General features: G+C 60.7%; 1 protein-coding gene across 3 annotated transcripts in view; it reads right to left on the bottom strand.

Moving 5' to 3' along the window:
- Positions 1 to 423: 423 nt before the first annotated feature.
- The window catches only part of NAP1L4 (nucleosome assembly protein 1 like 4), a 52,697-nt gene continuing 32,867 nt past the window's right edge, over positions 424 to 20,253 (bottom strand). For 2 of the 3 annotated variants that reach the window (XM_023238975.2, XM_023238976.2), the window contains 7 exons: positions 19,226 to 19,365; positions 17,876 to 18,021; positions 16,071 to 16,093; positions 15,698 to 15,817; positions 13,184 to 13,213; positions 12,733 to 12,789; positions 5,233 to 6,345 (listed from right to left, as the gene is read on the bottom strand). In XM_023238975.2, coding sequence (XP_023094743.1) covers positions 6,307 to 6,345; positions 12,733 to 12,789; positions 13,184 to 13,213; positions 15,698 to 15,817; positions 16,071 to 16,093; positions 17,876 to 18,021; positions 19,226 to 19,365 — 555 coding nt within the window. In that variant the 3' untranslated portion in view covers positions 5,233 to 6,306. The other variant, XM_045039707.1, reaches the window with a different exon arrangement.

Below are 20,253 nucleotides of genomic sequence, written 5' to 3'. Positions count from 1 at the left end.
ACGGAGGCAGAGGCTGAGGGGATGCTGGGGGCCCCAGAACTCGAGGCAGGAGGGACCCTCCCCCTGAGCCCGGCCCCGCCCACACCTGGCCTCCGGAACCCAAATAGGCACAGACTTCCGTGCGAAGCCTCCCAGTCGGTGGTCATTCGTCACAACCACCCTGAACCCGAATGCAGCCCCCAGGTGGTCTGGTGTCAGCCCTTCCTTGGCCTGCCACACAGTCCGGTGGCAGATGAGGACCAGAGTGATGGCATTAGCTGGTGACTTCTGAGCTGGGGTTTCGAGGATGAGCGGTTCTCCACATCACAAGGCCGTCCCAAGGCAAGGGCATGGGAGAGGGACATTCGGTGTTCTGTGCTCCCTTGGCCTGGGACGCCTCTCACGGCCCCCCTCCCCCACCCCCACCCCCACCGCAGAGCTGGTGCAACCCCTCAGGGGGGGCAGCCCTACTGGTACCTTCCAGCCACCCCCCCCAGAAACGGGGGCGGGCTGAGACCCAAGGAGGTTCAGAGACCTGATGGACATTTCCGCCAAGCCAGCCTTCCGGAAGCCCCCAGCCCGGCCCGGCGGGGGAGGAAGCAGCCGGTGCAGGACGTGTGTGTGTGGGGCCTGCCGCAGAAGGTCCCGGGTCGCAGACCCCAAGAGGCCCGGAGCCCCGGCTAGGCCAGGCACGCCTGTCTGGTCGTCAGAGAAAGTAACATCCGGCCGCCGCCCTCCCTGCGCTGAGTCAGCCTGGCATCTTGGGGGCGGGCAGGGGCCCCGCCCAGGTGCCCCGAGAGGACTTGGCCTCAGGGTGTGCCCGGGCCTCACCCTCCCGGTGGCCGGGGTCAGTATTTGGTGGGAATGCAAGCTTCTGCCGGCCACCGTGCCCTCGGGGGTGCCGGCTCCTGCCCTCCGAGCCTCAGGGGCTCCCAGGAGGGTCCCAGGCAGACGAGGTGCTGCAAATTCTGAAGAACGGAGGGTTCGGCCGGGGCCAGCGGAGGACGGTCCTGGGGCCCCTGCTGTCGGGGGGTTCTGCCTGCCACTACCTCCCGGCGGACGGGAGACCGAACGGCTGGTCGGCCCCCGTGTCCAGGTGGCCAGGCGCTGAGGCCGGAGCGGGAAGGATGTGTCCAGGGGCCAAAGTCCAGGGGTGCCTGAAGGCTGGGCCGGGGCCAAGGAGCCCTCCGGGAGCGGGAGTGGGAGCGGGAGCCATCCGGCCGACTCGGCCTGGCTCCGGAGGGGGTGCGTCAGGCCTCTGCTCGGCCCCCGGCCCCACGGGACAGGGCCAGGAGCCCATCCGGCAGACTGGCCGCCACAGAGCTGCGGGCGCTGCGGGCACGCTGTGGAGCCCTCACCCGTAGGCGTGGACAGGGGCGTGGGCGACCCGCCCCCACCCCCACCCCGGGTGGCCACAATTCCCAACCCATCATGGGGGAGAACCAGGATTTCAGGTGGACGGACCCCGACTTGGGAGCACTTCTGACAACGCGGGTTCCCCGAGGTACGGTTTGCACACACAGCCGAGCGCACTCACTGAGGGGTTTCCGTGAGTTTCCACCGCCCGGAGGTACCCTGGCCGCCCCCGCGCCCACTCCCCAGTGACCACAGTCCGCGCACAGCTGCCAGAGGCCACCGTGTCACCTGCACGCCCTCCCTTGTGTCTGGCTGGCTTCGCTCACTCCCTGCTTCCAAGGTCCCCCCGCTGGGACCCCACCTTGAACTCCAGGCATCTGTGGAAACCCTGGAACGGCCCAGGGCAGAGCCGAGCCGCCCAGGGGCCGGGACGCAGAGGCCGGGCCAGGATGGAGCTCAGAGACGGCAGCCACTCGATTCTGAGCACGTCTGAGGGGGCACGGTCTCGTGTGACGTGCGAGACTCCGGCCCCGTGGCCTCAAAGGGAACAGTCTAGGGAGGGAGGGAGGGCATGGGCAGCAGAGGCCGTGAGGACGGGAGGTGGGCCCGGATGCTCACCTGACCCTCTCAAAGAAGCATCGTGACGGCCCCGCCCACGAGGGTCCCAAAGAGGGGCCGGGTGGGCCCGGCTCCAAGCGGTTCAGGGGGTCAGTGGAGACAGAGGTCAAAGAGCAGCCAGGCGGGCAGCCCTGGGGCCCCGAGGCGGCGGCAGCCCAGCCCCTGCAGAGCCGGCCAGCCCCCAGAGCTGCTGTCTCCTGGCTGCTCTGGAACTTTCGGGAGCAAGCGCAAGGGCAAGGAAGCGTCTGCAGGTTCCCTGAGGTGCTGAGGGCCGGCCGGCATGAGGCCCCGCCTTCCCTTTCCTGTGACTGCGCAGGGGTGAGGTCAGGGAGCAGCTGCACCGACAGGCCAGGAGGCAGGGCCGCCGTGGACGGTTGGGGAAGGCACGGCTTCTCAGGGCTTCGAGCTGCATCTTGCCGTCCGAATATGTTTGGAACAACCAGCGCCAGCCTGAGGCCGCGGGGACCCAGCTCCGTGGAGCTCGCGCACTCTTCTTCCCGCAGGGAAATGAAACCCAGCGTCTCCGGGGACGGCTGGCATCCAAACGTCCCTCCCGCTGCCCGTCCGCGCACCGGGCACAAACTCTGACACCCACACCCGCTACGGCCTGCAGCGCGACTCACCACGGCCAGCCACCAGGCCCGGAGTCCCGTCCCACCGTCCCCGGGGCCCAGCCGCCCTCTCCAGCTCCCCGTTCAGCTCAGACCCCGAAGGTAACCCCTGTGAACACGCACGCACAGGCGTGCACCCACATGGACGCCCGTTCTTGGTGGCCATGCATGGACTCAGCCGGTCTCTGAAGGGACGGAGCTCTGCACACACGCGCTCTGCACACACACTGGGTGCGGACTCCCGCCCGTGATGCACACCTACTTTTTTGAAGGCCTCAGAACTGCCGGGCAGGGGGGTCCTCGGACGGGACCGCCCCTGCCCGCGGAGCTGTGCCCTTCGAAGACTCTTCCCACGTGACCTGCGTTTCTTCAGTGAGGCCCGGCAGCCGCCAGGCTGAGCGGTGCTGCGGCTCCTAGTGGGCGTGGGTCCGCCCACCAGGGGCCGGCAGGAGGGAGGCTTCCCCTGAAAGGTCTCGCTCGCAGTGAGCCCTGGGCCAATGGGACCAATGCTCACAGAGCCGTGTCCGTCCCTGTGAACCTCCTGCACATCACCCAGGCACACGGTCGTTCCTGATCCTGCGGTTACTCGAAGCTACAGGTTTGTAAACAGGTTCATTCTGGATGCTCCAGGGGAATGTGCGAGTCGGGAGTCCTTGGGGAGCCTGGATCAGTCAGGATCTGCGGGGACAGCAGCTGCCGCAGAGGTCCGGGGCCCCATCCTCCAGGGGCGCTCCCAGCCGGGGGCCCATCTTCCAGGGGTTCTCCCAGCCGGGGCCCGTCCTCCAGGGGTTCTCCCAGCCAGGGCCCCGACCCTCAGGGGCTCTCCCAGTCAGGGTCTGTCCTCCATGGGCTCTCCCAGCCGGGGGCCCGTCCTCCAGGGGCTCTCCCAGCCGGGTGCCAGTCCTCCAGGGGCTCTCCCAGCCGGGGGCCCGTTCTCCAGGGGTGCTCCCAGCCAGGGCCCCAACCCTCAGGGGCTCTCCCAGTCGGGGTCTGTCCTCCATGGGCTCTCCCAGCCGAGGGCCCGTCCTCCAGGGGCTCTCCCGGCCGGGGCCCGTCCTCCAGGGGTTCTCCCAGCTGGGGGCCCGTCCCCAGGGGTGCTCCCAGCCGGGGGCCCATCTTCCAGGGGCTCTCCCAGCCAGGGCCCCAACCTCCAGGGACTCTCCCAGCCGGGGCGCCCGTCCTCCAGGGGCTCTCCTAGCCAGGGCCCGTCCTCTAGGGGTTCTCCCAGCCGGGGGCCCGTCCTCCAGGGGCTCTCCCAGCCGGGTGCCAGTCCTCCAGGGGCTCTCCCAGCCAGGGCCCCGACCTCCAGGGGCGCTCCCAGCCGGGGGCCCATCCCCCAGGGGTGCCCCCAGCCAGGGCCCCGACCTCCAGGGGCTCTCCCAGCCGGGGTCCGTCCTCCAGGGGTTCTCCCAGCCGGGGTCCGTCCTCCAGGGGTTCTCCCAGCCGGGTGCCCGTCCCCCAGGGGCGCTCCCAGCCAGGGCCCCGACCTCCAGGGGCTCTCCCAGCCAGGGCCCCGACCTCCAGGGGCTCTCCCAGCCAGGGCCCCATCCTCCAGGGGCTCTCCCAGCCGGGGCCCGTCCTCCAGGGGCTCTCCCAGCCGGGGTCCGTCCTCCAGGGGTTCTCCCAGCCAGGGGCCCGTCCCCAGGGGCTCTCCCAGCCGGGGCCCCGACCCCCAGGGGCGCTCCCAGCTGGGGCCCCGACCTCCAGGGGCTCTCCCAGCTGGGGGCCCATCCTCCAGGGGTGCTCCCAGCCAGGAGACAGGGAGCTGCATGCGGGTGTCTTCTCTGCAGACTATCCTCCGGGATGGGGTGTTTAACTGTGTGTCAGCGGGAAGAAGGCAGGCCTGGCGACCCAGGTGGGGCTCACCCGTGGGCCACTCTGCCCGGGGAGTCTGAGCCCCAGCTCGCCTGGGTACTTCAAGAACCAAGAACATTCTGGCTCCAGTTGTCTGGGGCACGCTGGAAACACGGCTCTTCCAGCTACTCCCAGTTGTGGCTGCTTTCCCCCTTCCAGCTACTCCCAGGGAGAGGCTGGTCCCCGGGCAGACAACGGGTGGACTGGATGCCGGCTCCTGGGCCGCAGGGAGGAGCAGGCTGGTGCGCTTGCCCTCTCCCGGCCCCGGCTCCTGCTCAAAGAGCAGACAGACACCCCCAGGTCAGGTCCCGAGCAAGAGCCCGTGCAGCAGGTGTCCTGGGAGGGAGCGCTCCCTCTCATGAAGGGATGGGGACCCCAGCAGAAAAGCCCCAGTGAGAAGACACAGCAAAGGTGGCCTTCGTGCGGGACCTCTCCCTCCTGGGAACCTCTGCGTCTGGAAGGCACAGCCCCACAAACTCTGGGAACGGCTTTCTCCTCGGGGAGGGCAGACCCTCTCCCGTGGCAGCAGAGGGACCACCCGGGGACCCTGAGACCCCGCTGGCAGTGAAGCAGGTCCGGGGGTCTAATGGGCCAGGTAAACGCAGCCTCCTCCCGAGAACCGGCTGCAAGAGCCCCAAAGACAACACGGGAAAGGCCTGAAGTCCTGGGTCTGCTCACTCCCCACGGCTCTACAGACACAGTCCGTGTGGGCGCGCGGCCACGGCCCGGAGCTGCCGGGTGGGAGCAGGTGCCAGGACCCCCGCCCGCTGCTCCCACCAGGTTCTCCCCCAGAGACACACTGCACAGTGCTGGATTCGTGTTTCACAACTTTAATAGAATATTCTAACTATTCTGTACAAATTGAAAACACCGTATTCAGTTACAAATGTATTGTAAGTAAGGCTGAGCACTCTACAGGCCTGGTCACAGTGTGGACACGGCATCCCCGGCTGCCAGAGACCGCGGTCACACACTCGGAAACCTCACACGCCAGCCAAGAACGGGTCACTCCGAACCCAGGGCTTTGAAGACAAGATGAGCACAGGGCCGAGAAACAGGGGCTACCGAGGAAGCAAGACCCGACATGCACACACTAGGAGAAGCGGCCCCCCGCCACGGGCGCCCCCCGCGCCCCTGCCAGAGCCGGAGGTCCGCCCGGCAGGAAAACGAGCCCGGCCTCGGCCGCTGGCGGGACAGAGCGAGGGTCCCTCTACGCAGGCCTGGCTCGCGTGGGAGCCGCCAGCACACCCACCCGGGGAGTCACCGGGTCACCAGGCACACACACGGGTTCAGAGACTGTAAGGACGAGCGACGGCAGGCGCCCCGAGCCCTCACGAGCAGGAGAGAATAAATAAATACGAGGATGGACCACAAGCACTGGCGCCTCGGGGCCGGGGTGCGCGCACCCCCTACGCCACCCCGAGGGACACAAAACTGGAGAGGGAACGCTCTAAGAACGGGACTCGACTCTACCAGCCCTTGGGGCACGACGAGAGCACAGGAGACCAAGTGGCGGAAACACAAAGCGTGTGAGTTTCTCCAAGTGAAGAAGAATCCGGTCCGACTGCGGAGGGGAGTTACTGGCTCTAGATGCCCTGGAACCACGTCCCCAGACGTCTGCCCTTGGCGTCGACCGACCTTCCACCGCCCCCTCCTCCCAAAGGCAGGGCCTGGGGAAGTCCACCGCGCTGCACCCAAGGCCGTAGAGGGTGCTGGAAGCAAACCTCCTATCTCTGAAATGCATTTAAGTCGCCACTGTACAGGTTAAGCCAAATAATAAGAATAAAGGAAAAGTTAACGTCAAAATCATGCACTTGAAAACGAGTTAGAGGCGAGGGCTGCCGGTGCAGTCGCGCTGCGGCCGCGACGGGTCCTCGGTGCCGTCGTCTTACTGCTGTTTGCACTCGGAGGGCTGGCTGGGCTCCTTCTGCAAAGAGAGAACAACACTTGTAGGGAACCGATCTCATCCACCAGCCGTCTCCAACCAACGACGGAAGGCAAGACTCAACGAGTTGCTCATTCTTACTGAAAAAAATGGTCCCTGCAAACACACTTTTAAAAGAGTAGTGACAAAGGGGCGCCTGGGGGGCTCCGTCGGTTAAGTAAGCGTCTGACTCTTGATTCAGGCTGAGGTCATGATCCCAGGGTCGTGGGATCGAGGCCTGTGTAGGGCTCTGTGCCTACTTGGGATCCTCTCTCCGCCCTCCCCTGCTTGCTTGCTCGCTGACTCTCAAAATAAAGAAACTTAAAAAATAATTTGAAATAGCGGAGCGCCTGAATGGGGCTCAGTCGGCTCAAGTCACCATCTCACGGTTCGTGGGTTCAAGCCCCGCGTCGGGCTCTGCGCTGACGGCTCGGAGCCTGGAGCCGGCTTCCGATTCTGTGTCTCCCCCTCTCTCTGCCCCTTCCCCATTTGCACTGTCTCTCTCAAACAGACACTAAAAAAAACTTTAAAATTTTTAAACGGTAACAAAAAATAAGTCAGCTTCCCAGAAACAATCTCAGTAGGGCAGCCTTTCTGTTTCAAGCCATGCCCCGAGTCTAATCAGAGGGCTTGCGTTCAGAAGGAGGGCCCGTCAGGGCCGCAGAGACTGAGCACGCGTGCAGGAGGGCCCGTGTTCCAGAGCTGCAAGGCGGCCTCGAAGCTTCGTGGTGGCCCCTAAACGCCGCCTGCGTGAAACAGCAGCAGACTCCCCCTTTCTGCTCCCGCCGCCCCTGAGACAGGCTCAGCACCGGAGACGAACAGGGGCCACCCCACCCAGTGTGGGCCAGAGGCAGCCGAGCAGCCACACCTGGCGCCGGGAGGCCCCTGCGACGGCTGCACGCACCGCCCCCGCCCCCATGTCCCTCCCCAGGTGGGAACCCTACCCTTCCAGAAAAGGTGTCAGGGAGAGAGGGGGTCTCCTCAGCACAGAAGAGCACGTTCACCTCGATACAATCTGTCTCCCACCTTTACGAGCACATGTAGCAAATCCTAACACGCGTTTTGTGTGAAGGCCACCAACAGCCCAACTCACACGACGAGGTCACTGGCCATCCTCAGCATATAAACGCACCAGCCAGTCGCCTAGAATTCTTGGCTACAAGGCTACACATCACTCGGAACACAATCTGGCAAGCCTAGGGAGGCTAAAACCCCCGCACTACGTGGTCCAGAAGAAACTTCTGGGAAACAGAACTGGCAGCTGCTACGGTGGAAGCTCCAGCTCGTTCTCCAGAAAATCACACTGAAGACAGGGAAAAAATCACACGCAGAGTCCGCAGAAACATGGAACAACATCTGGGACCCTGTGAAAGTGGATGGAGAGGGCACAGGGACGAGGCCGGGCCCCAGCTCTCTGTCCAGCACCTCCAGAAGCGGGGCTGCTCTGGGAGGGGGTCCTGGCCCTGGCACCCGCCCGGCACCCGCCCATCTAAAATACCGCTGAAAAGGCCGGGCACCAAAACAAAACACACGTGACCAGAAATCCAGGCTAGAAAAGATCAAAGTCCCACCCCACACACCTGGAAGTGACCCACCCAGGCAGCCGAAGAGGCTGGTTCTCCGTTGGTGTGGCGATGGCAGGAGGGGGGGGAGCCGCAGGCAGCTGTCCGCGCACGAGGGGGGGGGCGTGTGTTTCCACAATCGTATTTGCGACAAGGAAGTGGGTTAGAGGAGATGGGGCAAAGGAGGTGGTCACGTAGGGGGAGAAGGCGGGAACAGGGGAGGGCGGCACAGGACAGGAGGGACTTCTCTACCTTTCCGCACACGAAGGGTTCCACATATACAGTGTTTTGTAACACTGGGTGGGAAACAATTTATGATGTGAAGTCTGGATGATTTCACACGTATATGTATAGGTTTTTAAGCCTGAGAATGTATCACCTACTCACTCAAAACACATTCAGTAGCTTAGGTGATAAAGGCTACTGGAGGCAAGCAGGGCCTCACGACAACCAAGACCAGGAGAGAAGCTGGTGGCCCCACCTGCGGGAGCAGCATCCACAGGGACACAACTCCTAGCTGGTAAAGGTGACCCAGAATCCCAAAGCTTCTGATGTGAGTCTCATCAACGAGACACCAATGGTTTTCAACCTGTGACACAGGCCAAAACAAAACTGCACTGAGCCCCAGCACCCTCTGTTTCACATCACAGAGTCTGATGACGGCTCAGTCACTCAACGCCACTGCTTATCAAAAGAAGGGAGGCAGGGGTTTCAAAGGCACACTCTAATAGTCCAAACCCTGCCTGTCTGGGAACCATTTAAAAGACAAGTTTTCCCAGACGACACGTGCCGGGGAAGGAGTGGAAAAGGGCCACCAAGCACACAGCCGGCCGGCACTGCGTCACGGGGGCCCACGGCCCCAGGGCCCAAGAGCTGCCCGACTATGGGGGGAACGGCCGCCTCCCCCCACCCCCCTGGGAGAAGCTGGGACCCCGGCAAGAACCTGACGACATCGCCACAGGATTGCCAAAACTGCCGAGGCACGCCGGTGTTACTCGGGGTGGCCACACGCCAGGAGGGTCCCTCTGTCCTAGACACCCGGGCTGCTGGGCTGCGGACGCTCCCAAGCGACTGGCGGGGTGGGAGGAGCAGGGCTTGGGTGGAGCAAGCCTGGCTGCTGGTCCTTCAGGCGGGTGGGGCGGCGGGAACCAAGCAATCGCGCTATCATCCGTGCACGTCAATCATCAGACTCGACCCTTCAAACACGCGGGTCCGAGGCCGCACGTCTCCCCTAGCTAAAACGTTTCTTTGGCCTCGTCTATGAGAACGAGCCCACGCGAGGGAGACAGGAAGGCGATGGAGACAGACGCTCAAAGGTGTTTGGTCTAAATGACGGTCAGGATCAGCTGGTCACCTGCGGCGGGAAGTTCAAGTTCCTGCTCACAGGCTCCGCTGTATAAGCGGCCGCTGCTGCTCAGCCTTCCTCTCCTGGGTATGAGCATCGCCTCCCGTGGCACCTGCCGACCACCACCCTGGACCACCTCCCTCCCCAACCCCGCCAAGTGAGGACGGTGTCCCCGGGGGGAGGGAGCTGATGACTGGAACAGAGTTGCGATGGCGAGGATGGCCCTCGCCGTGGGGGACGGGAGTGGGGGGTGGGCGGCCCCCAGGAGACTGCTGCTAGCTCTTACCCGCTCAGAACTCTCCAGCAGCCAGCCACACCAGCACCTGCTACTAACACTATACCAGACCACAGCTTTGGGCACAAAAATTCTGGCATGAAGTTTAGTTAGCCTTTTGTGACCTACCGGTCTGCACCACACCTGATTAAAAAGTATAAACAATCACTAGAAACACATCAAGAAAAAGCAATGGGCTCATTCCTACCGCAAGGGGTGTGGCTGGTCCTAGCACAGCCCAGGCAACACGGTCTCCACCTCCCAGGGCCCTCACTCACTGTCCTCTTCCTGGAGGGCCGTTCTGTCAAAATGCCACACCAGTCATGCCTTTGCTACTCGGTCAGAAACGAACACTGGGCTTGCAAAGCAGGAGCCAAATGTAGTTTCTGACAGTCAGTTTTAGAGGTACACAAAACAGGGGCACCTGGGTGGCTCGGCCAGTTAAGTGTCTGACTCTTGACCTCAGGGTTGTGAGTTCAAGCCCCACGCTGGGCTCCATACTGGATGTGGAGGCTACTTAAAAAAAAAAAAAACAAAACAAAAACAAGGCGACGACAGATGCTGGCAAGGATGCAGAGAAAGGGGTAACCCTCTTGCACTGCTGGTGGGAATGCAAACTGGTGCAGCCACTCTGGAAAACAGTAGGGAGGTTCCTCAAAAAATTAAAAATAGAACTCCCCTCTGACCCGGCAATTGCATTACTAGGTACTTATCCAAGGGATACAGGTGTGCTGTTTCGAAGGGACACGTGTACCCCAATGTTTTATAGCAGCACTATCAACAATAGCCTAAGTATGGAGAGAGCCCAAATGTCCATCGACGGATGAATGGGTAAAGAAAATGTGGGATATATACGTATATATATAACGGAGTATTACTCGGCAATCAAAAAGAATGAAATCTTGCCATTGGCAACTACGTGGATGGAAGCAGACAGTATTACGCTAAGCGAAATTAGTCAGGGAAAGACAAACATCATATGACTTCACTCACATGAGGACTTTAAGAGACAAAACAGATGTACATAGGGGAAGGGAAGCAAAAACAAGATAAAATCAGGGAGGGGGACAGAGCATAAGAGACTCTAAAACATGGAGAACAAACAGAGGGTTACTGGAGGGGGTGTGGGAGGGGGGAGGGGCTAAATGGGGGAGGGGCGCCAAGGAATCTACTCCGGAAATCATTGTTGCACCAGACGCTAACTAGGGTGTAAACTTAAAAGAGAAATTGAATTAAAAACAACTTAAAAACAAAAGCCAAAAGGCCGCATACACAACAGGCCCCTGCGCAAAAATACTGTTCCTCAGGAAGCCGCACGCTCAGCCTGTGCACGCTGGATGTGCCTGGCCGGCAGCTTCCTCTCTGTCCGCAGAGCGACAGTGAGGCACGACCGTCAGGCACAGGCCAGGAGACTGGGTTAGAAACGAACACAGCTCCACCTTACCTAGAAATGTAAGAATGATTAGCAGACAAAAATTACACCTACGTGGGGAAAAAATTGAAGGGAACTGTCAGCATAAAGGAAAATAAACTGCACCAAATTACAAATTATACCGACAGAAACAGCGACTCTCTCATGACGCAAACGGCTGCAAAATCTCGAGCCTGAGATGAACCACCCCCCCCCCCATCACACTTGTCCCTTTAGTACCCAAACAGCCCCTGTCCCCGTCTGCCTCCACTTGTGCAGACCCTGACGGGACAAATCCCTCCGCAGGACCAGACTCGGGCCCTTCTGGCTCAGACCCGGCGGTCCTGGGGCCTCACGCTGGCGAGGCTACTCGTTCAGTCACCGCTCTCCTTCCCCTGACCGACAGCACAGACGGAGACCCGTGGAGCGCTAGTCCTGACCACCCTCCCCCGTGTCACGTTACTGGTGAGAGGACGCTCTTCCAGCAAAACAGACGCGGCAGGAGACAGAAGGCTCGGCGAGGAGAGAGGAGAGGACAGACAACAGAAGGAAGCGACGCGACAACGGAGCCCTCGCTGCCGGCAACAGGGGAGACCGGAGGCAGCCGGGCCCCGAGTCTGGACGCGGTCTCGGCTCTAGAATCCAAACTGTGGGCGTGTGCGCCAGCGGGAGAGCAGGAAGGAGCAGGCGGCCGGTGGGGGCCACCCGACGCGGGTCCCGGTGTCGCGGAGACGGGCGCGTCTGCGCGGCAGTCCTGCCGTGGTGCGCGGGCCGGCTTTGCAAAGATGCCCCTCTCCGTGAGCTTACGCCCAGAGGAGAATTCACGTGGTACGTTTCTGAAAGTCTGACGCCTCCCTCCCATCCTTCCCTAGAAGGAGCTAGTACGGTAAGCGTGCATTTACGGAAAGACTTGGTGTTAAAAAACCAAACCAAACCAAACCACTTACAGAGCTAGGTTATCACGCCGACAGTTTACGCACGTCCCACTCTGGGCAAAAACGGGGGCCGGACGGACAGACAGTGTCTAGTTACGCCGAGATCCAGTCAGCACACGCAGGGGACGCCAGGGCTCTGCTGGCCCCCACGGATTCAACTCTAAGCTGCGCGCGCGTTACCGATCTCACGCTCGCAGACACGACGTGCAGCTTCGGGACTGCGTGAAAGCGGGTCTGGATTCAGAGGCTGTGGCAAGCGGCAAGGTGCCTTCACTTAAGCGGACCTGAGACCAGAAGTCAAAACTCGCCTCCACAGGTACAGTTAATGGAGTTGCCCGTTCTCCTCAGCTGTTTTTTGTTGGTTTAACGAAAGCTTCCTAGTTCATCTGCGATCGTTGGAGGTATTTACACGCAGCTCCGAGTAATCTCAGCCCAAATGCAGTCACAAGATTATGTCTACAACTTCACTACTCTGTTCATTAAAAGAAATAATAACAACCCCCCAAAGTCCCTCCTTTCAAAGTCCCTCTTTTCCAAAAATAAACACAAAGAAATTTACCGCGTCGCCGTTTAGTCATTACCTTACAAGGATTAAAGATCTGGAAAATGAGGCTGCCCTCCTGACTAGTTTAAGAAAACAAAGGACAGCTCAGGAAGGCGCTGGAAAAGCACTGACTGGTTATCTACACCTCACACTAAATGACACCTGAGGTGTCTGAATAGCCCCTGTTCGAGAACTTTCTGCTCTGCTCTCAGGACTGACGGGAGGACACACGGGCCCCGCACCCGCACCGCCTCCTTGTGGGGGGCCGTCTGAGCACACGGCACGGGGCTCGCAGGTGCGCGCAGCCCCGACAACTGACCTTAGGGTTAATTTCGGCATCGTCCTCATCTTCTCCCTCCTCGTCACCTTCCAATTCCTGCACAAGAGAGTGAGAAGGAGCTGAACGGACGGGATTTAAACTCTCGGGGCTTCACTTGCCCCAAACCAACTAAACAACCCCTGGATTTAGAGGGAGTCGACGATCACTGTCCGGGACTGATTATGTCACCTCCTCCGGACACAATGGCTTCCGGGTACTTCATCCCCTCGCAGATAATGGGCATCAACACACCGCTGAAAATGCAGGGTCAGCCACCGGACCCTGGGGCGGCGCTGGCCGCCCCCCTGGTTTTAACAGGGTGCAGCCCTCGGAGGCAGCTCCGCACAAGTTGGGTGTAACTGGTCTTGTGCTTCCGCGACCTCGCGCACTCGAGCAGGGGCAGCCCGGCGCGGCCACAGGGAAGGGATGCTCCACGCGGGCCAAGTCTTACCTCCTCTTCTCCTTCCTCACCCTCTTCAAACTGAAAAAAGAAAACAGAGACAAGTTTTTAAGTCTCTGGAGCGCAAGGGCGCCCCGACCCAGACACAGTCCCCCTGTCAAGTGCCCCTACTGGTCAGGCCCGAGGAAAGAGGTCGGTCGGCAGCACCCGTTCCAGGCCCAGTTCTCAAGGGGAGGGTCTGCTGCTGGGCATCTTGGCCTTGGAACGGGGACTAGGCTGCGGCCAGCGCTGCGGGGCCTCGTGTTCACAAGCCCCACTGCGGTCACAGGACTCTGGGTAGCTGAAAACCACTGAAAACAAGGCCTAAGGATGGGCGGGGGGTGGGGGGGGGGGAAGGGTGGGTGGAGGCTGGTCAGCATGAGGACATACTGGGTTCACCTGGGAAACTGGCTGACCTAAGCAAGCCGGCAGAGGGCGTTTACTACAAAGATGCATGGATTTCCACAGCATTTTATGTCTCATACAAGGGTAAACGTTTCTGCGTTAGAAGAACGATAAAACCTGGTGCTAACCTTTAAAAGAAGTCAGAACAAAGGCGTGCAGAAGAGACCCCCAACACTGTAGCTGGCTGGTCTTGAGTGAATTTCTCCCAGGTCCAAAGATGTCACGGGTCAGGCTCTCATTCAAGCTCCAAACATCAGACTCCGATCACAACCAAACCCACAACAAACCTTATCGCTACTGCCTGCACGGCACAAGGGACCCATTTAAGCAGGCTTTTTCTTCACTGGAGTCCACACACGTACCCTCAGTGACAGCTCACACAGAACTCCGGAGAGCAGGGGGCCGGGGGGCCCAGGGCGCGCGCCCTCCCGCGCCGGCAGGTTTCTGAACACACCCCAGGGCCCTTTCCCCCTTGTGCCCCGACTGGCCTGTGGCAGAGGAAGACCCTGGCTTGCTGTCTGGCAGCTAATTGCGTTTCAGCGCAGCCTCCGACTGGAACTGGCCTCCGACGGGCCCAAGCGCGGTTTTCCTGAGGTTCTCAGCAGATCACCTCGCTCTGGACCCGGAGGGGCCTGGGGGTCCTGCCGCAAGCACATCTGACACTCCCGCAGAGCGGCGGCCCCCGGGTGGGGGTGGGGGTGCGGAGCCCGCGGGGCAAGCGAGCCGGGCCGGGAGAGCATGGGAACCGAGCCGGTTCCCCCGGCACCACGCGCGGGGCTCGGGCCAGGCTGCCAACGCCACGGAGGCCTGCAGGTTAACGTCTACCCGACAGGCGCCAAGGAGCGGTGCCAACAGGAGCTACTCTCACAGCCTGGCGCGTCACCAGACTCCCCACCACTGACCGCACTGTCCCGGGCGGACTCCACAGCAGAGGCTGCCACGTGGCTGCTGAGGGGTCAGGACCCCGGTCTGAGCAGTCAGGGTGCGGCTCCCCTCCGCAGCTCTGCGCCACGCCTGCACGCGGGGCGTCGTGCGCGAGCGCGTCCGCGCGGAAGGCAAGCCGTGCCATCCGCGATGCCTGCCCCTTAAATAAACACGTGTGGGCGCTGCCCCCTCAAGTTTTAAAACTCGTGGGTGTGTGATCAACGAAGTCCGGGCACCCCCGGTCTGGAGACGAGCTTTCTGGGGTGCGTAGTCACGAGAGTCTTGGGCCACACTAGGTAAAGCCGAACATCCGGTTCCTCAGTTGCCAACAATCTCAGTTACGGTCTTTACGCGTCCCATCAGGGGGTCCTGCTGCATCGGACAGTGTGGGCAGGGGAGCGCAGAAAGTTCTACCGGACGGGCCGGTCTACCACCCGTGACGTCAGTTTCAGCCGTGCTGCTTACACAGCTGACATGACACGACCCCGCCCCACAGCCGCCTCCTGCCCCGGCCCGGGATGGAAGTTAGCTCATCTCACGTGGTCTCCGGCTCCACAGCTGACCCCCCCACAACGACCGTGAGCACAGAAGAGAACTGTGGGAAGCAGGCCTGCACTGCCCCTGGGCGCCAAGCACCCGGAACCTGCCTCGCTCCCGCTGCCCCGTCTAAGGCCTCGGCAGACCCCTCAGAAAAGAAACCTAGAACCGTCTGGAACACCCGAGAGCTGTAAAAGCGAGAGAGTAAATACCACCTAAAACACTTGCAGCAGATGCTACAAAACTGTATTTCCATAAATCAAGCAGACCCAGTGACCCGGGCCTCAGTTGTGATGGAGAACCGTCTCCGGTGACCCCAGGACAGCTCGCTAGACCTTGCTCAAGCAGAGAGAGCAGCCTGGCCACACTTCCATGCAGCACGGGCCTCGAGTCTTTGGGGCTGGTACGCCACAGGCTAGCAGGGGTCAGCTCGGTGGATGACCGTCTGCTGTGCCAGACCTCCTCGAGTGACATTTTCCTCCCGTTTCAAAGTTACCCAAAGCTTAAAGGCAGTAAGCAGGACACGGCAAGCACCCGGGGCCCTCCGAGGACAGGCTGGCACTCCGCTCTGAGGCCCCCCAGAGTCCCGCTCCACCCCTGCCCTGTGCCCCGCCACCAGGGGACCCCCAGCTGCCCCTCAGGGCACCCCTGCCCACGTACGTTGTCGTCATCCTCTATGGCCTCGCCGGTGAAGTAGAGCACGGCCCGCGGGACTATCCGCTCACGAAAGAAATGTCCGATTTCAAAGTCGGAGGCTAACGTGAATTCCGAGTCTTCGTCCTGAGAGGGGAAAACGTCAACACGACTCGTTTCCATGAGACGAGCACCACGCCCTCCCACCCGCACTGTGCCCGCGCTCTGGGCGGCCTGGCGGGCAGGGGCACGGGGACACGTGCTCCAGACCTGCCCCATGGTGCAGTGGACAGAAATGACAGAAACGCCCCCCGGGTGTAAGGGAGGAGGAAGCAGGACTAAAGGGAAGGCAGAATGACTCTGGACACAAAGGAGACTCTGAGGGCGACACAAATCTTACCAGTGATTCTCCGTCCCCGGATGCTAGAAAACAAAAACAAAACACATCGACGTTACAGGGACAGCCAGGACCTGGGTAAAGCCCCCTCGGGCGGCCCGGCGGACAGGTCGAGTGCCTCGGCGCACAGCCCGGCCCTGCGCCTCTCTGCCCGCCGCCCGCACCGCCCGCAGACCCGTGCAGAGGGCCAAGGGGGAAGGCATGCCCAGCAGGTGAGGGTTGCCAGGTGGAAAGGCCCGTCGAGTGGCGGCACACTGGCCGTTCTGCGCCTTCATGCCATAAGCGGAGCTCGCACCCGCGCCCCGCAAGCCCGCGCAGGACCCCGCCGAGGAGGGGGACGGCAGAGCCGTGTTAGCAAAGCAGCGCCCCTCGGCTGGGTCCGCGGGACGTCCTTCCCGCCAAAGGAACAGATTCCCCGCGGGCAGCAGGAAGCACCGCACGCCTCGCCGACGTCCCGCTCGGCACACACACAGCCGCCCAGATGGTGGCGCCTAACCAGAGCCCGGCCCGGGACCGAGCGTGACAGGAAAGACAGGGACCGAAAAGCGAACAAAGCCCAGTGACGTTCAGACCCCCGACTTCACAAGTGCTCGTTCCGGGCCGGGTCTCAGGAGGCGAAGGCTTACCGCGGGGTGGGGGCTGGGGCCCGGCGGGCAAAACCCAGCCCTGCGGCCCGCGGCCCCAAGCCTCGGCATGTAAGCCCCGCACCGTGCCCCCCACGGGCTGAGCTTCGGGTTTGGGGACTCTGGCCTGGGGGCCGGGGCTTTGCTCCCTTGACTTTGGGACCTGTTTCTTAGATTTAAGAACAAAAAGGCCACCTTAGATTTCCATCATTTCAAAAAGCATTTTATCGATTTTGGTACTTTTTCTTGAGTATCTGTCACCAACCCACTGTCACCTCATACTCGTTTTTACAGAGCTCGTCACCCGATAAGCTTATCACATTCATCACACGACAAACTTACCCTGTTTCCCTCACTACCTTAACAACAGCTGTACACGGGGTGCCTGGGGGGCTCAGCTGTCCGACTTCAACTCAGGGCATGATCTCATGGTCCGTGAGTTCGAGCCCCACACTGGGCTCTGTGCTGACAGCACGGAGCCTGCCTGAGATCCTCTGTGCCCCGCCCCCCCCAACCCTTCCCCTGCTCACGCTCTGTCTCAAAAATAAACAAACATTTAACAAATAAATAAATAATACTCGTCGGAGGAATCATTCATCTACCACAAAATTTCGGTGCACGGTTCAGGGACGCCTGGCCCGTCTGTAGAGTGACATGACCAGGACAGTACAGTTTTGGGGTCCCAGAAGTCACCTGCCCAAATGGAGTCAGTCCACTTAATCTCACTTCAACTTTCTTCAATTACTTAAAACCCAGTTTGGAGGCTTCCAGCAAACGCACCGCCTTTCAGGGCGAAGCCGCATCTACTTCACGGGGAGCGTGTGCAGGTGGCGGCCACCATGGACGCGAGGCTGCAAAGGGCTTCGTCTCAAACAAGAAAGCCGAAGCGCTGAATTGACAGCTGCGTTTACCCCCAAAGCAGCAAGCACTGGCACCCCGGAGGCTCCAAGACAGACCCAGGAAGAGAGGGGCCGAGCGGTGAAGGCAGCGAGCCCAGAGCGCGACGGCCCGCGGCCGAGGGCGAGCAGCCCACGTGCCACCGCGCACCTGCACTTCCCAGTGCGTGTGCGCGCGCACACTCACGAGAAATGGTCTCGCGTGTGTCGTTTTCAGGGGGCCGCCGGACAGGACCCTGAGGGTAAGTGACTCTAGGTCGTAGGTGACACTCCCAGCGCCACCACTCACCTTTCAGCGGGCTGAAGAAGTTGAAGAACGAGTCGTTGGGGACTTGTTTGGTAATCGTTCTCACCGTGCCTCGGCCCTTATGCTTCTGCTTCTTCTTGATCGTTTTGACGGTGACGTTTTTTCCTTTCTTCCAGTCAATGACACACCTGCAGAGACAGACGCCCATCACGCACACGTACACCCGCCACGGGAGAGCCCAGCAAAGCAGAGCCACGCGCCTAACCCGGACAACCCTGTCAAAGGAACCCACCCGTGGGTCCCCGCACGCCCAGGCGCATCCGAAGCTCAGCGACAGAGAACGGCCAGAGGGGCGGTCTGCCACCATCCGGGTTGGGAGCATTGCCTTAAGTGTGACGCATTTCTCCCGAGACCTTCTGTACTTCTTCTGTGGCCGAGCCCGGTCAGCGCGGGGCTAGGGTGCCCAAACGATGCTCACAGGTTGTCACCTGCTGTCTCTTGGCCCCAGAGCACAGCTGGACTAACTCATGCGCCCAAATCCTCAAGGCAGCTAAGCAAGCAGAACAAGCTGCCGGAAGGCGGCAGGCGACCCCTGGCCGTATTCGCGACCGGGGCACAGCACGCCGGCTGCCGGCTGCCATGGGGGCCCTGCCGGGGGGTGAGCCCGGCCGGCTTTCTAATCTTCCCATCACTGGGGCTCAACAGGCAGCCCCTGGCAGCACGTGACTAGTGTCTGCTCAGGACGCTGTTTCCACGACGACAGCCTGGGCCCGGGAAATGATCTGACAGAGTCACCATTGCCATTGGAGCCCGGCAGGGTCTTGACGAGGCGCAGAACTGTCACATGGGGAGATTGCAGCACCTGGCTCCAGTGAGTAAGGCTCATGGTTTCGGCTCAAAGACAGAACAGACCACGAGGAATGAACTCCAACCCACACTGTCTCCCTGGTGATCTCGCCTGAAATCACCGAGGTGCTGGGTCACGAGTCAAACGACAATTAAACTGCCCCATCACTTTTCGAGGAAGCAACGGACCAACGCTGCCCTGCACAGACTCGTCCATTCGCTCAACAAATATTGGCCGAGGGTGACTTATCAGTGCAGCGAGGACAGCTTCGTGTCAGGGGACGACAGCAGCCAATACCTCCTCCAATGAGGAAACCCGGCCACTTACCCTACACGCTGGCACGCGTGACCTCGTGAATGACACATTTCCCAGCACAGGCCATCATAGCCCCAAACAGAAAGACTATTTAACTTAAATCTCTCTGTCTACTGGGCTTTTAAGGAGATTACAGACTTTCTGCTTGATTCCTAATTTCTCTTCCGCGTGGAGCTCTGCAGTCACCTGCTTCTGTCTCACAAAACGAAGCTGGAGCGGCGTCTCCTTACCCGTCACAGTCGACTATTTCAGGGCCTTCAAAGGAGAAAGGATCGGCCTTGTCTGGCTCTGACTTCATCTTATATGTTTTTGTCAGGACTGAGTTGGTAAAGTAGTCGTTGGGTTCAAAGTGGAACTCTAAGACAAAAGACTGAAGACAGAAACTCCGGGTGAGCACGGCTGAAAACACAAGTAACCAGTGACAGATCTCGTGAGCCGCGCAGCACGTCCTGGAAACCAGCTCCCCCCGAGCGCGCCGCCACAGACGGAAGCCACCAATGAACAGCTCAACAGCGATGGCCACGTAGCAAGAAAAACTTCTGTTCCAAAAAACACCGGTACAGAGTCAAGACACAAACGACAGGTGGGGGGCCACCAGCCGCACTCCAGCCCCAGGAGGGTGCACGTGGCCCCCGAGGCCCCCTCCCCGGCGGGGTCCACGCTCTCCTGAGGGATCCTAGCTTCTGTCTGCTGCCCCTGGCCCACCCTGCCAAAGTGGGGGTGTGGATGGGGAAAGCAGGCGGCCGTGGCCCAGCCCCCCTCTCCCTGCCGTGCCAAGGGGCCAGGCCCTGTGGGGTGCGGGAGCACTGACGGGGCCTCCTCAAGCCACACAAAGGACAACTGCATCCTCTGTTCACAAAGCCCTCTAGAACCGGAGAGGAAAAATGGACACAAGGTGTGTACAAAGGAGCAGTCAGGTCACCAATAAAGTCAAGCGGCCAGGAAGAAAGATTCTAGTTTTCCAGTCCGTACGAATAACATCATACTGGCAAAGCGTGTTGGGAAAGCAGGTGCCCTCCATACTGTGAACAGTTTTACAAGGGCACACCTGGCACAATCCAAAGATTGGTGAAAGTAAAATCAATCTAAGGAATTTAGATTCCATGTAAAAAAGACACCCGGATGGATGTGTCACTATGTGCAAAGACACTCACCTCAGCCCCATCTTCAGGAAAAAAAGATGGTCTTGGTTAAGTAAGTTACAGACACAATTTACAAGACTGACTCTGAGTTCAGACAGCCCGGGTTCCCAACACTC

The sequence above is a fragment of the Felis catus genome, chromosome D1 (genome assembly GCF_018350175.1).
Source record: "Felis catus isolate Fca126 chromosome D1, F.catus_Fca126_mat1.0, whole genome shotgun sequence".
NCBI lineage: Eukaryota > Metazoa > Chordata > Mammalia > Carnivora > Felidae > Felis > Felis catus.
This window is presented reverse-complemented; position numbering and strand designations above follow the sequence as displayed.